Genomic DNA, 16,275 nt, shown 5'->3' on the forward strand with positions numbered 1-16,275 from the left:
CCAAAGCAGTAACAGAAAGCATCAGCGTGTTGAGGTCTAAACCAAGAGGACAAAGGCCTCAAGATTAATCTCTCACCATCCTCAGTGAGTGCCTGCCCAAGTTCCACCAGTCCCACCCCTGTCACTTCTAGGCCGTCTTCAAATTCTTCACTGGGTACTTGGCTTTGACGCTAATGATTTTGTTACTCCAGGCAGTTTTCCAAACAAAAAGGAATGGTTATTTATAATTCCTAGACTGAAATCATAAATACCATCAGCTGAATTACACTGAAATGTCAATATAACTCTATGAACAGGATTTCAAATAAAGTGTGTCTGTCTTGGCAAAGTAAAAAGGATTTTAGTTCTAAAAGTTGCAAAAGGATCTTATTGTAGGTAAGTTTAGACTCTTAGGTGGTCCTGCAGCGTATACTCTGAGGACAGTTTTACAGCAAGGTTCCTGACACAGACCATTTAGACTGGGAGCCAGACAACATTTTTCTCCCTCAAATTATAAGGAATCAGTGGTATTCTGGTAAATTGCCCCTTTGTGAGTGAAATAACTTTACTTAGATTTTCATACTGAATACCTTTCTTACACAGATCATTTTACTTTTTACTAAAAAATTCTGTGACTACTTCAATCTAAAACAATATTCGTAGGATAAAGTTTACATGGTAGTATCTTCAAGCAGTGCCTGTTATTTCAAAGTATAAGTACCCTTTTTCAAAAACAAAAAGAAAATAATCAGTGTCTGCTAATTTTAAAATAATTAGAGATTTCCCCAAGGCATGTAAAACCTCTAAACATTCCATCCAGTACATGCCGGACAACTACCAGTTTCTGAACTGTCATACTTTGGAAGGACGTGTTACACAAAAGAACCGACTCCATGTGGCCCTGCTGTCACGTCACAGTGAGTATGCTGCTTTCAGTTCCTAAAGAGGACTGTTGTTTGATGCCAAAACGCAGCTGAGCGCTGTCTTGTAAAGTTGGTTTTTCATATGACTGAAAACCCAGTAATTCTGCCCCTGAGGCATACCGCCTAGAATAGAGCAAACTCTCAAAGCATAGTCCTTGGATCAGCAGCATCAATGTCACTTGGGAACTTACTGGAAATACAAATTCTTGGGACCCACTCCAGATCTACTGAATCAGAAACCCAAGGTGTTTTAACAAGTCCTCTAGGTGATTCTGATGCAGACTAAAGTCTGAGGCTCCTTCCCTGCTTTAGAGAAATTCTTCTTGAATTGTTCTAATACAGAAACTATTTGAGCAGCACGGCCCCTTACCTCTCTCCCTCTCTCCAATCACCCCCATCCACACACACACACACACACACACACACACACACATATCAAATCCTGAAAATGAACATCTATTGTAAGAAGAATGATATAAAAAATTGTAGTACTAACACAATGTAGTACTCACTGTACGACAGAGAAAATAAATGAAAAATAGCTACATTTATAAGCTTAAATAAAACTTCAGAGTCTTAATTTTGATTGAAAAAAATCAAGAAGTCTGAAGTGTAATATTTTATAAAGGCCAAATACAAGCAAAACAAAATAATATATTAATTAAATATACATTTATGTGATAAATCAATAATACTATTTTTATAAAACAAAAAAAGGATACCCCTTTAATTCTATACAGTATTTCCTGGAAGGGAGCAGAGGCAGGGGATAGGGTGAGGAAGGAATCCAGTGGGAACTATAAATAATAAATATACTGGGATCAACTTAGTCCTTGGGTTGGTCATGAGATCATAACCCACTGCATTTATGTAATTTTTATCACTACATTCTTTCATATATATAAAATATAACACAATACAGTTTAAACCAAGAAAACAAAAATCACAGCTAATAAAGATGAACATCACCTTAAACAAAAAAATTAGAAACCATCTAAGTGATATAAATTGTATAAATTGTGATATGTTCATTCAGTTAAAAGAATTTATAAGACATGATAAAATATTTATGATAAAATTAGCAAGACAAAATACTGTAAAAATGTACAGTAAAATATTAGAAAAAACACAATAAAATGTCAATATTGGATATTACAGGGAGTTTTATTTCTTCTTTGTTCCTTTAAAATTTTCTATAGTGAATAATAAATACTTTTAAAACCATTAAGGATTTTTTAAACTGTCACTGAAACATTTAACGACTGTAAGTCATTAAAGAAAACTATCAAATCTTCTATTGGAAACAGGAAGGAAACTGGTGTTTTGTGAAAATCTGTGATTTATGAGCTTTATAATTCAAAGTCTTATATTTTCTGCCATAAAACTGTATATCTTTATTACTCTGATTCTATTTAAAATAGAACACCATGTTAGGAAAAATATAACTGAGAAAACTACAATGTAAAGAATGTATTTTTGCCATAGAGGACTTCAGTTAACACAACTAAAAACAATTTCAATATCATAAGAACAAAAAGAAAAAAATATCCATCAATGGTTGACTGGCTTTTGGAAACACCAAAGAAACACATATATTTAGAGTTTGCCTTGTAGTCCCAAGGCCCGTCATAATAAGAAAGAAACATAAAGATTATGGCCAGGGGCCAGAGATGAGTTACATACCTCTTTTTCCAATATTCTGGCGACCTCACCAAGGGTCCGATCTAAAGCAGAAACCTTATTGTTTGCCCATGAGCCACCGTCTTGTACTTGTAGCTGTTTTAGAAGATCTTTGGCTAACCGCTGAAGTCTTGGATACAAAATAAAAGAGAAGAATGACATGAATGAATTAGAATACAATATTTCATTTTCCAGAACACTTTTAAACAAAAGTTACTTTCATTATTATATTAGAAACTGCTTCATAGAGTACTTAAGGAAAAGAAAAACAAACCATTCCTAAGGACGGTATTACTCTATATTCACAAACACCAATCTAGTCTTTGTGACACAAAACAGACCTAAAGGACAGTACTGTCCATCCACAGGATCAGCTGGAGCAGTTGCTGCCATCAGTTTCTGCGTTACTCTTACACTAGAACAGACCTGATGTGGGGAAAGGTCAGAGTATGATGGCAGAGAAAATGAGGAGAGGAGCCTGAGCAGGTCTTCATATTTTGATGTAAATCTTTAAGGTAATTATAAGCACTGACATATGAATTTGACATTCTCAGAATGTCAAATTCCCCATGTTCCAGTTTATAAGCAATTTGGGGATTTCCTGTCACTGCTGATGTCATTTAGACAACAGAGCATTTGCTTTTATTTGCTTTTCACCAAGAATAACACATAACACACCTGGGGCTTTCCAGGTGGCTCTAGTGGTAAAGAGCCCACCTGCCAATGCAGGAGACATAAGAGATATGGGTTCGATCCTGGGTAGGGAAGATCCCTTGGAGGAGGGCATGCAAACCATTCCAGTATTTTTGCCTGGAAAATCCCATGGACAGAGGAGCCTGGCGGGCTACAGTCCATGGGGTCGCAAAGAGTTAGACACTATAGACACTAATGAAGTGACTTAGCACGCACTTTAGTAAGTGGACTGCATTAATGTTTCTTTAAAGCCCTTGCTTCTTCTGTTTCACAGACCTCATTCTTTGAGCAATGTTCTTCTCCTATCCTGTTATTCGCCTGAGCATCCTACCAACAGACACTCACCAGACACCACCCCAGATCTCTCCACTTTCCCCCTATATGCCACTGCCGTTACCCTACTTCCATTTTTATCTATGACTGATTCCATTGGCCTTCATTATAATCACTTCCTTGTAAACGTGTGGTACATTCCCTCTCTGTTGTTCTGTTACTCCTACAGGTAACCCCCAGTTATGGTAACAATCACCAACGTCTGTTTAGTGGGCCAGGCATCCCTCTCGATGTCTTACAAACATTAATTTAGCTGGATTAGTGAACATCTGCTAGCCGTTTCCATTTCTGATACTGAGAAAAACTCACACCATACAAAAGATTGGTATGACTATGGCTTCAGAATCTTACTAAGTTTGTCCAAGTCTGCTCACTCTCACACTCTTCCACGAAGACTTCTTCATATATTGCTCCATCTCCTCATAATTCCACTCTTTTCCTTCTCCCTCTTGCTTCCATATAAGAAGATTTTACATTTCATAGAGAAAATGGAAGCTACTGGAACAAGGAAATCCTCACTTTCTGCCAAAAATCTATAAGCATCTGAGCATTTCACCCACACTCTCCTTTATTTCTCCTATTACAATCAAGGAAGACTGATTCCTCCCACATAGGGCTAATCTTCAGGGAAGGTAATGGCACCCCACTCCAGTACTCTTGCCTGGAAAATCCCATGGACGGAGGAGCCTGGTAGGCTGCAGTCCATGGGGTCTCGAAGAGTCAGACATGACTGAGCAACTTCCCTTTCACTTTTCACTTTCATGCACTGGAGAAGGAAATGGCAACCCACTCCAGTGTTCCTGCCTGGAGAATCCCGGGGACAGGGGAGCCTAGTGGGTTGCCGTCTGTGGGGTCCCACAGAGTCGGACACGACTGAAGCGACTTAGCAGCAGCAGCAGCAGCAACAGGGCTAATCTTACCACACTGACTCTATATGCATGGTCCTTCTGGATCTAAATCCTGCTTTCCCTGCTTCAGTGTCTTTGCAAATGCTCTTTATTCATTCCTTCTGAAACACTTCCTCCACCTCCAGAAAAATTCTACTCTTCCCTAAGTTCCTAGCTCAAACACTGCTTTCTCTGATCTGTTCCTTCAAGTCACTATCACAAGTCTCTCTCACGCAGAGACTGACAACAGGATTTTTGGTAATGATGGGAATGTTCCATACCTATTATGTACAACCTGGTGGCTGCTGGTCAAACGTACCTATTGTGTACTTGAAAGACAGTTACTATGAGTGCAGGACTTAAAAAAAAAATTAACCATTTTATTTCGTTTTTGGTTGTACAGGGTCTTCGTTGCTGCGTGTAGGCTTCCTCTAGTGGCAGCGAGTGGGGGACACTCTCCAGTTGTACCAACGCTTCTCCTTGTGGCGGCTTCCCTTGTTTCTAAGCAGCGTCTCTAGGACTTCAACAGATGCAGCACGCACGCTCAGCAGTTGTGGCTCACATTCCCTAGAGTGAAGGAGCTTCGGTATGAAGAACTAACTTAACTTAATTTTGATAATTTAAACAGCCACATGTGGCTAGAAGCTATCATACTGAACAGTGCAGAAGCACAATATGAACCTTATGAGGGAGGGCTGCTGTCGAACCATTCACCATCTTATCCACAGCACCGTTACATAAGCACACTCTAGAAGCACTGATATATGGTCTAAGAAGAAATTTCTTCTTTATACCAGTCTTATAATATCCATAATCTCTATTACAATATACTTTCATGTACATGATCTCATTTGTCCTCTGAAAAACATTATCCATCCTTGTTTGAATGCTAGCGCTTAGGAAGATGAGGTGACTTTCCCAAGGCTGCAGGGCTAGTAAATGCACTATTGGAAGTAGGAACCTATGCCTTTCATCTGCAGATTTCATGCTTTATCTCCACACCATATTAGTCAATTCAATAAGAAAATTTTATTCACAAATGAATAATATCCTAGAACACAGTTTCACCTATTTATGTAAAAATCTTTAATTCCTCAAAGAATACAATAGCAACTGCAGTTCAAAAAGGCGCTTGTGAACTCCAGTTTAAATCTAAGCTATCCATATGGAGTTTACTTTGATAAGTCACAGAACAAATGCAAACTCTAAAATCAGAAATACCTACGCTTAAATTTTGGCTTTATGTAAACTGTGGGGAGGTTATTTAAATACTCAATTTCTTCAACTTAAAAGTGGAGATTATATATACATATATTTTTTTCTTCAGAGCTTCTGAAGATTAGAGATAATGTAATGTACCTAACACCATTCACTAAAGTAGACATTGAATAAATAATCAATAAATAATCAACTCTTATTACTACTTGCTGACAGAAAGTCTCAACCTAACATTTCGAGAATATAAAAAATACAAAAATAGACTAAGAGCAACATAGTCCTTTTCCTCCTAATCGAATGTGGGCTAGAGTCCCATCCGATTAAAGTAACTGACCTTATCACGTGGACGAATATTGGCAGCAAACTCCATTGTGTGACAGATAAGTAGCCACTTCAGCTCTTGGCTGAATAAAGCCTGCACACCATGTAACTAAATATCCAGCCACAGCAACAGATGCATATGAATCTAGTAGTACTCTTACCAAGAATGCTCACATTCCACTGAAAACCAGGGGTATTTAGAGAGGCACAAGGACCATTTTAATTCACAGAATACAAGAGGCTTATATTTCGCCCTGAGGTAAATCAAATCTGGGACTCATATGAACCTACCCTTCAAGGAAGAATGCCAAATGAAGGGGATGCTGTGGTAACATGAGCTAAACCTCTGCTTCATTCCTGGCCTCCACCAAGTACCACAAATAACATAGCTCCTCTCAAGAAGAAAAGCATTCGATTTTGATTCATACTATAAATAATGATTGAATGTCACAGGACTCAATTCCTGAAAGTTATAGTCTCCTTACAGGGCAAGAACAGGAGCTGTTTAGAGGGTGCAGTTTTTTAATACAGAAATTGCTATTTGTGTAAATTCTGGCAGATAATTTTTCTAGCATGAAAAGAAAAACTAAAGGCTTCGTAATTCCTAGCCCAGAACATGAGAAGTATCTGACAGGTAAATGGCTTTGTGGAGAATTTTTTAAGGTCAGATATTTTCTTCTCAAAATTTGAACACATTTTAACAATTCTCAGTTCAAATCTGTTACTGGTAAATGGTAAGGGCTCCTCTTTAAGGAGCCCTAACTTTTATCACAGTAAAGTTTTGGGAGGTTCATTAGGACCATTGGGAAGATTTATAAGTGTAAGAAGGGACACTGTGTCCTGTTCTTTAGTGTGGTGGGCAGGAAGACATAAATATATTAACTTCCATTTTTTCTTTTAAACCGTCTCTATTTGAGAGGTACATAGTTTAAATTTAAGGCTACAGGTTCCCCTTTCATTTTTAAGTTATATGCCTAAGCCTGTATTTTTAAATGTAAGAGTTTAAGAAATCCTCATATAAGATGAAGAAAGCCAGTGTGCATATACTGCGTCCCATAGGGAACATCTTTCATCGTTGCCTCCAGCATCCTTTCTTGTGAATAAAGAACCCATCTACCCCTTCAGGGAACTATGTCATCCTCACACTTAATACTAGATGTGCTCAATGCTATCAAGGTGCTGCTGTTCCCAGGCCCTCACCCACAGTGGAAAGATCTAGAAAATGTGTGTACATTATTTTATATAAATATTATAAAATATATATAATTATATATACAAAAAGCTGATGCTTGAGCAACAGGGCTTTGAGCTGTATAGGTCCATTTATACAGATTTTTTACACTACGTGTGCACCACAGGATTCATGGTTGGTTGAATTCATGAATGTAAAACCTCAGAGGGGAAGGGTTGACTGTAAAAGTTATAGGCAAATTTTTGACTGCTCAGAGGGTCAGTACCTCTAAACCCCACTCCGCATTGTTCCAAGGTCGTGTGTGTGTGTGTATCCCTACACTTTACATATATTTATTTCTACATATATGTTGGAAAATACAAGTTAAAACTGATATCTAAAATTCCAATTCATCACTGCAGGATTTTCTATTCTCCTTGAGTATACTTTTTAACTCTCTTCTCTAACAGTGAGCAATATGTCTTCCAACATCCTTAATATATTTACTTATGGGAACAACCCCCCTAACATATCACCCATCCATGTTTATGTACACTATTATCTACCTGCTTGGCTCTGACTCCCCACACCGGTCTCCTCTGCTCTTCTCACCCATGCATAGGTTTCACAGCCTTTACAAGGCTCCCCTGACAGACTGGGCAAGGATGACATTCCATGGATATGCCCTCCTCACTTGGTTCTGATTCCCCACACCAGGCCATAGTGTCCTACCCTACATGGAGGCTCTGCTCGGCTCTGGACCTTCACATCTGGCCACCCCTCTTTGGTCCACTCAGGCTCTGACAGCCACCACTCTGCCCCCACTGATCCAGTCATCCAGCCAATGCAGATGGCTGCTTGGTGGTGCTCTCATCTAACAATAATAGGACTGAATTTTTCTGGTTAGGGGGAAGGGAAATTGGAGAAAGTCATTTTCATTTATTAAATAGAATAATTTTATAAGGAGACATGTCTTTTCATCTCCTTTTTGGTTACCTATTTCAATCAGTTACAATAATTAAGCTTTTTGAGAAAAAGGATGACTCTAAAGTTTTAGATGACTTAATGTAAGGATGGACCTGCCATTTCTTAAGATAAACAAAAATAGGAGGGGTAAGTTTTGAAAACAAATTTCAGGAGTCTACCCTGACACATGTTCACCTAAGGCATTCAAGTGAACAGAGAGACATCCAAGTAGAAATGCTAACATGAAAGCTGGATATTGTATTCTGGAGTTCTGGGGACAGGTCTGGATTGGAAACAAGAATCTAAAGTCCAGAATATCATGTAGGAGGCAAGCTGCCAGTCCAGGTTCGATGCGCGATGCTGGATGCTTGGGGCTGGTGCACTGGGACGGCCCAGAGGGATGGTGTGGGGAGGGGGGAGGGGGGAGGGTTCAGAATGGGGAGCACATGTGTACCTGTGGCGGATTCATTTTGATATTTGGCAAAACTAATACAATTATGTAAAGTTTAAAAGTAAAATAAAATTTAAAAAAATAAATAAAGTCCATCCAGATACTAGTTGTTTAGTCATGAAAATAAATGAGATTACCAAGAGAATAATCCTCTACCTGAACTCTCAGGACAAAGGCATGCTAATGTCAGAGCTCAAAGAGACAAGAAACAATGAGGCAACAGGTAATGAAGAAGAGCAGTTAGTCAAGTAAGAGGAGCATCCAGGGAAAGCTGTAGAACAGACTATTACATTAAAGGTCCCCCCTTGAAGTATATCTTGCTAGCCATGACTTACTAGTCTCCTCATACAGTGACTAAGGACTTGACAAAATGACTTGCCTTGGCCAATGAGACATCACAAGCAGAGGCCTGATCTGGCCTGATATTCCCATCACTGATGAACACTATGCAAAAACACTGATGCAAAAACCCTCAACAGAGCAAGTCGAACAGATTCAGCAGCATATTAAAAGGATTATTCACCATGACCAAGTGATCCGTCATCAAGGAGGCCGACCCAAGCTTCCTTACATGGCAGTCAGAGGGGAACAAGAAAGCAAAGTTGTGAGCAAAAGCTTCAAGACTTCTGAAGCTAAGGCTCAGAAGTCACACACTGCTTCTGCAGTAGACTAGGGATCAGAACAAGTCAAAAGGCCAAATTCAAGAGTAAGGTTAGTAAGAGTCCACCCGTTGATGGAGAGGTGGCAAAGTTATATTGCAAAGGGCCATGCCTTCAGGAATGGCTCAGCATTCTGGCCAGAAGTTGCCAACTTCTGGCCATCTCTGCCAACACTATACTGTGTCATATATTAAATTTCCTCAAATTTTGGATAGATTTCTAGATTGTTTTTAAAAACCGAGTCCGTTAATTTGTATTACTATTTACATGCCAATGCAAAACTATTTTAACCACCTGTTAGCTGAATCCTACTTCATTTCCCCTCTTTAAAAATTTTTTTCCTGGAAATTTTATTTTTCTATATGTTCTTTAAAATGCTTCTATCTCTAGCTTTAAGAAGGTTGTTATGTTGTTGAAATCACATATTTGTAGGAGAATTTAAAGAGAATTTACTATACTTTGTCTTCTATCCAAGAGTACAATTTGTCTTTTAACTTTTGTGAGTCATTTTTTTATATCCCTTGTTAGCAGTTAACAACTTGTAAGCAGTTAACAACTGCTTATAGATATTCCTCCATCTGTGGCATGTAAGTTGTTTCTTGAGTTTCTCACTATTGAAAGTAACAAAAATAGTTATCTTTGTATATAAATATTTGCACATATTTTTCATTATTTCACTGGGCAGTATGAAGTCTAAAGTGGATGTCCAAAGTAGCAGGGGGATAAATCAGATGAGTTTGGGACCAGCAAACCATATAAAATAAACAACAATGTCCTGCTGTACAGCACAGGGAACTACATTCAGTATCTTTTAATAAACTATAATGGGAAATAATCTGAAAACAACGTATGTATAACTGGATTACTTTTCTGTACATCAGAAACTAACATAACATTGTAAATCAACTATAATTAAACAATAAAACCGTAAGTACTGGAACTTAATCGTGTATATATAATGAATAAAAGATCTTAAAAGTAAAAGAAAACCAAACTGGACATCCTAAGCTCCAGATTCACATGGCCTTTCTGTAAGACCATACCGATCTGCACTCCCAACAGCAGTATTATATGAGTGCCCTTCTCTCACGGCCCCGCTATTGGCAGTCTATTTGAGACAAACAAAATGACGATGTTTTTGTTTCCTTAGCTAGTACACCTAGTAATTACACTTACACCCAATCACTTCAGTTAAGTTCAGTCACTTAGTCGTGTCTGACTCTTTGCGACCCTATGAATTGCAGCACGCCAGGCCTCCCTGTCCATCACCAACTCCCGGAGTTCACTCAAACTCACATCCATCAAGTCAGTGATGCCATCCAACCATCTCATCCTCTGTCGTCCCCTTTTCCTCCTGCCCCCAATCCCTCCCAGCATCAGAGTCTTTTCCAATGAGTCAACTCTTCGCATGAGGTGGCCAAAGTACTGGAGTTTCAGCTTTAGCATCATTCCTTCCAAAGAACACCCAGGACTGATCTCCTTTAGAATGGACTGGTTGGATCTCCTTGCAGTCCAAGGACTCTCAAGAGTCTTCTCCAACACCACAGTTCAAAAGCATCAATTCTTCGGCGCTCAGCTTTCTTCACAGTCCAACTCTCACATCCATACATGACCACTGGAAAAACCATAGCCTTGACTAGACGGACCTTTGTTGGCAAAGTAATGTCTCTGCTTTTGAATATGCTATCTAGGTTGGTCATAACTTTCCTTCCAAGGAGTAAGCATCTTTTAATTTCTGTCAAGTGGCCCCAGCAACAATCCTGAACGAGATCTCCTCAGAGTAAGAATCAGTACAGCCTTGGCAAAACTTGCTTTGTTCAAATAGGGTTTCTCTACCTCAGCACTACTGATGTTTTGAATGAGATACTCCTTTGTTGTGGAGGACTATCTCACGCACTGAAAAAAGGGTAATGGCATCCCTGGCCTCTATTCACTTGATGGCAGCTGCACCAGTTTTTCCAATCTGTGATAACAAAAATATTATCACATATCCACAGATGCAGACAAATGACCCCTGGCAAAATCATCCTCAGTTGGATATATGATATGGTGTTAGAAGAATAATATCCTAGGCATCGGATACAAAAGTCTATGACCACAAGCAAACAATAATGGTTCAGGTAAACTTTTGTTATAGGCAGAGACTAAAGAGACAAATAAATAAAATGTAGGCTAAAATACTCACTTTGCTTTATAGGGTGAGTCCGAACCAGAATTTTTTGCTTCCAATAAACTCTCATATTCCTTGGCCCTGGAGAGAAAAGAGTTTTATCACTGTTAGCTATTTTGTTGCTAATTTTTATACCAAAATAAAACTTTGGCTATGTTTTTCCCCTCCCAGTATTAAGAATATTACTATGCTGAATTTTAACAATTCCATTTCTGACACTGCTTCTTTACAATACTATAAATGCAATCCAAAAAGATTGAAAAATGCATATTTCCTCACAGGATAGAAAATCATAAAAACATATCTGAGTTAGGGACTTGGTACAGAATGGTGGTTATTTTTCAAAAATATGAAAATCATAATTAATCTTGAAACCATATTAAGTTTCTACAAGGTGGTTAAGATGGCTGAATATCAATGTACCTCAAGAGGTATTCAATGCAAAATTACTGTTGTTGTTCAGCTGCTAAGTCATGTCCAACTCTTTGTGACCCCATGGACTGCAGCACGCAAGACTTCCTTGTCCTTCACCATCTCCCAGAATTTGCAAAAACACATGTCCATTGAGTTGGTGATGCCATCCAACCGTCTCATCCTCTGATGCCCCCTTCTCCTTCTGCCCTCAATCTTTCCCAGCATGAAGGTCTTTTCCAAAGAGTTGGCTCTTTGCATCAGGTGGCCAAAGTATTGGAGCTTCAGCATCAGTCCTTCCAATGAATATTTAGGGTTGATTTCCTTCAAGATTGACTGGTTTGATCTCCTTGAAGTCCAGGGGACTCGCAAGAGTCTTCTCTAACACCACAATTCTAAAACATCAATTCTTCTGTGCTCAGCCTTCTTTCTCGTCCAACTTTCACATCTGTACATGACTATCGGAAAAACCATAGATTTGACTATATGGACTTTTGTTGGCACAGTGATGTCTCTGATTTTTGATATGCCATCTAGGTTTGATATAGTTTTTCTACCTAGGAGCAAGTGTCTTTTCATTCTGAGGCTATAGTCACTGTCCACAGTGATTTTTAGAGCCCAAGAAAATAAAATCTGCCACTCTTTCCATTGTTTCTCTATTTGCCATGAGTCATTGGAAAAGACCCTGATGCTGGGAGGGATTGGGGGCAGGAGGAGAAGGGGACGACAGAAGATGAGATGGCTGGATGGCATCACTGACTCGATGGACGTGAGTCTGAGTGAACTCCGGGAGTTGGTGATGGACAGGGAGGCCTGACATGCTGCGATTCATGGGGTCGCAAAGAGTCGGACACGACTGAGCGACTGATCTGATCTGATCTGACGGGACTGGATGCCATGATCTTTGTTTTTTGAATGTTGAGTTTTAAGACAGCTTTTTCACTCTCCTCTTTCATCTTCATCAAGAGGCTCTTTAGCTCCTCTTTGCTTTCTGCCCTTAGGGTGGTATCACCTGTGTATGTGAGGTTGTAGATATTTCTCCTGGCAATCTTGATTCTAGCTTGTGATTCATCCAGTCCAGCATTTCGCATGATGTGTCTGCATAAAGTTAAATAAGCAGGGTGACAATATGCAGCCTTGATGCACTCCTTTCCCAATTGTGAATCTGTTTGTTGTCCCAGGTCCTGTTCTAACTGTTGCTTCTTGACCTGCATACAGGTTTCTCAGGAGACAGGTAAGACAGGTATTCCCATCTCTTTCAGAATTTTCCAGTTTGTTGTTATCCACACAGTCAAAGGCTTTAGAGGGTCAATGAAGCAGAAGTAGATGTGTTTTTTGAGTTCCCTTCCTTTTTCTATGATCCAACAGATGTTGGCAATTTGATGTGTGGTTCCTCTGCCTTTTCTAAACCCAGCTTGTACATCTGGAATTTTTCAATTCACGTACTGCTGAAGCCTAGCCAGAAGGATTCTGAACATTACCTTACTAGCAGGTGAAATGAGTGCAATTGTGTGGTAGTTTGAACATTCTTTGGCACTGCCCTTCTTTGGGTTTTGAATAAAAACTGACCTTTTCAGTCCTGTGGCCATTGCTGCGTTTTTCAAGTTTGTTGAAATATTGAGTGTAACACTTTCACAGCACCATCTTTTAGGATTTTAAATAACTCAGCTGGACTTCTGTCACCTCTGCTATCTTTGTTCATAGTATTGCTTCCTGAGACCCACTTGACTTCACGCTCCAGGATGTCTGGCTCTAGGTGAGTGACCACAGCATCATGGTAAGTTCTTTTTCGTACAGTGCTTCTGTGTAAAGAATAGTCATTGAAGTCTAGAAGTAATTTTAAAAGGCAGTGGAAATGATGACCAGATACTCAAAAGATTTATTTTGTTCTGCTTTTGTTGTTTATACAGACTAAATGCCAAAAGTCTGCAAAAATCTAATAACACTTCTCTGTCATTGTTCAACTAAGCTTCAGCTTGCGTGTTCCAGCACTTAAAAGCCATCAATAGGTCAACAATCAGCAAATGCTACTTTTACAATATATTAACAATGATTTAATTTTTCAATTTCTCTTTTCAGAGGTCAAAATTTAAATTTTGACCATTCATCCAAAGGGTTCTAGCCTCTAATCAGTGACCTGTGAAAGAACTAATCACAATGTACACCAATCCAGACAGCGATGACTGGTGAAAAAAAAACAAAACAAAAAACTGCTTCATAAAAACCTGAAAGATGCAAATTACACCAGGCCTAATGAGAGAAAAAAATCAATCTACCATAGGTTATGCTTGGGAATGAAGAAATAACTAAATTAGAATTAAACATTAAATTATGTATGTTTCAAACTACATGTGCACATTGCAAGTAAAAGTGTTAATCACTCAGTCGTGTCCAACTCTTGGCAACCCTATGTACTACAGCCTGCCAGGCTTCTCTGCACACAGGATTTCCCAGGCAAGAATACTGGAGTGGGTTGCCATTCCCTTCTCCAGGGGATCTTCCTGATCCAGGGATTGAACCTGGGTCTTCTGCATTGCAGGCAGATTCTTTATCATGCACTCACTGAAAGTGAGGGTTAGTCACTCTGTCATGTCCAACTCTGCAACCCCATGGACTGTAGCCCATCAGGCTCCTCTGTCCATCTCCAGGCAAGAATGCTAGAGTGGGTTGCCATTCCCTTCTCCAGGGGATCTTCCCAATCCAGGGATCGAACTCAAGTCTCTTGGGTTGCTGGCAGATTCTTTACCACCTGAGGCAGGGATGCTCTCAATGTGCTCACTGCTCTCAGCCAAAAATATTAATGCATATCAAAATGGGGAAATATCCACACTGTACTTGCAATTGTGACCTCATATGAAGGTGGGAAAAAACAATTATGTAGGGTTCAATGCATTCCAGGCACATACGCCAGAAGCTATGTACTGTCTTGCGAAGTCTTAAAAAATACGTCTTTTCCTCATTTTACAGAAAAGAAATTGAGGCTTAAGAAGTTGTCTATTATATCAAAACATTTCTTCATCTGAGGCTTCAAGTGGAAAAGACTGAATACATTCTCCGATTTGTGCACATTTAACTAGAAAATTATAATACCAAACAAAGATATCCTAACTCTACCTGAAATGTTAGTTAAGCACTTTTCCCTAACTTGAATCTTGTCTTGATTCACTTTTAACAATCAATTAAATACTTATTTCCAGAGTTCATATTCTGTATAAACTAAACTAGAATATGGGGGATAATAAGAGTTATATACAGCACGGATGAGGTATATACATAGTGGAGCTATTCAAGATATTTATTCTCCACAAGGAAGAGGAAGAAACAGCATTAAAAGGCACATAATTCTGCAAAGCTGAGTAGGTAACAAATGCAAACTGTCACAAGTGCTCATTACCACCTAAGATGCTAGGGGGAGTTTCCTCAAGGAAATGGAAAGTGTACCTGCTTGAAAGATAAGTAGTATCTGAGTACACGAAAAGAAAATGCCATTAACAGGAGAGAGAAGTGAGCAATAATGAAGACACAGAAGGAAATACAAGTTATGCTGAGGGAACTGTGTACAGATCCCTTTGCTTGGAGCAAAAGATTAAAATATGGGAATAATGAGAGCTAAGACTGAATACTCTATTATAATTAAATTCTCATTATTTACTTTTTAAGATAATGACTCACTTTATTAATGTTTTAAATTTATTAGTGTCATGTTGTATACTACATTTCCTCACTTTTAGTCTCCTTGTTATCATGATTATACTTTTTCTCAGCCATAATGTGGGATATTTATTTACTCCATTTTTTTGGCTAGCCTTTTCATAGGCTCTTTTGTTACCAATATGCTCAAAGAATTAGATCTCATCAACTTCTATTTAACTTGTTTTTATCTTTATAAAGATATAGTACATTATAAGTGCCATATGTGTATTTGTTAAATAAAAATAAATAAATCTGTACCATTTTTTCAGGAAGGAGAAATTAGAATATTGTTCTAATCCTTGAGTTGTTTAGATCATTTCTACTTCAACTGATAAAGTAACTTAAGGTTAAAACTTCATTCTGAGTAATTTTTTGACTATATCCCCATAAGTTTAATTTTCTCACTGTCACAAATGTCAAAAGTTTATTTCCATTTTTTCTTACTCCAAAAAAAATCTTGTTACTTCAGATATTTTCTGCCCCAACCCTACGCTTTGGTTTCACAATGTTCATTTTTTGTGTTTATAATTTTTTTCATTCTTGGGTCAGTTTTATTGAGGTATAATTTACATACAATAAAGACTTCAAGTTTTAAACCTATAATTTGATGAGTTTTCACAATTGGGCCTACCAATATAAATGAAACCACAATCATGATGTAAAGCATTTCTACCACTCACAAAGTTTTCTTAGGTTTTTTTTTTTTTGCAATAAGTCTCT

General features: G+C 38.5%; 1 protein-coding gene across 4 annotated transcripts in view; it reads right to left on the reverse strand.

Annotated features, from left to right (window-relative positions):
- The window catches only part of SCAPER (S-phase cyclin A associated protein in the ER), a 423,604-nt gene that overhangs the window by 217,708 nt on the left and 189,621 nt on the right, over positions 1-16,275 (reverse strand). For all 4 annotated transcript variants that reach the window (XM_010817116.3, XM_010817115.3, XM_059879316.1 and 1 more), the window contains exons 22-23: positions 11,467-11,532; positions 2,586-2,712 (exon numbers count right to left, since the gene is read on the reverse strand). In XM_010817116.3, the coding sequence (XP_010815418.2) occupies positions 2,586-2,712; positions 11,467-11,532 (193 nt within the window). The remainder of the gene's footprint in view (positions 1-2,585; positions 2,713-11,466; positions 11,533-16,275) is intronic.

Source organism: Bos taurus, chromosome 21, assembly GCF_002263795.3.
Source record: "Bos taurus isolate L1 Dominette 01449 registration number 42190680 breed Hereford chromosome 21, ARS-UCD2.0, whole genome shotgun sequence".
In the NCBI taxonomy this organism is placed as follows: Eukaryota; Metazoa; Chordata; class Mammalia; order Artiodactyla; family Bovidae; genus Bos; species Bos taurus.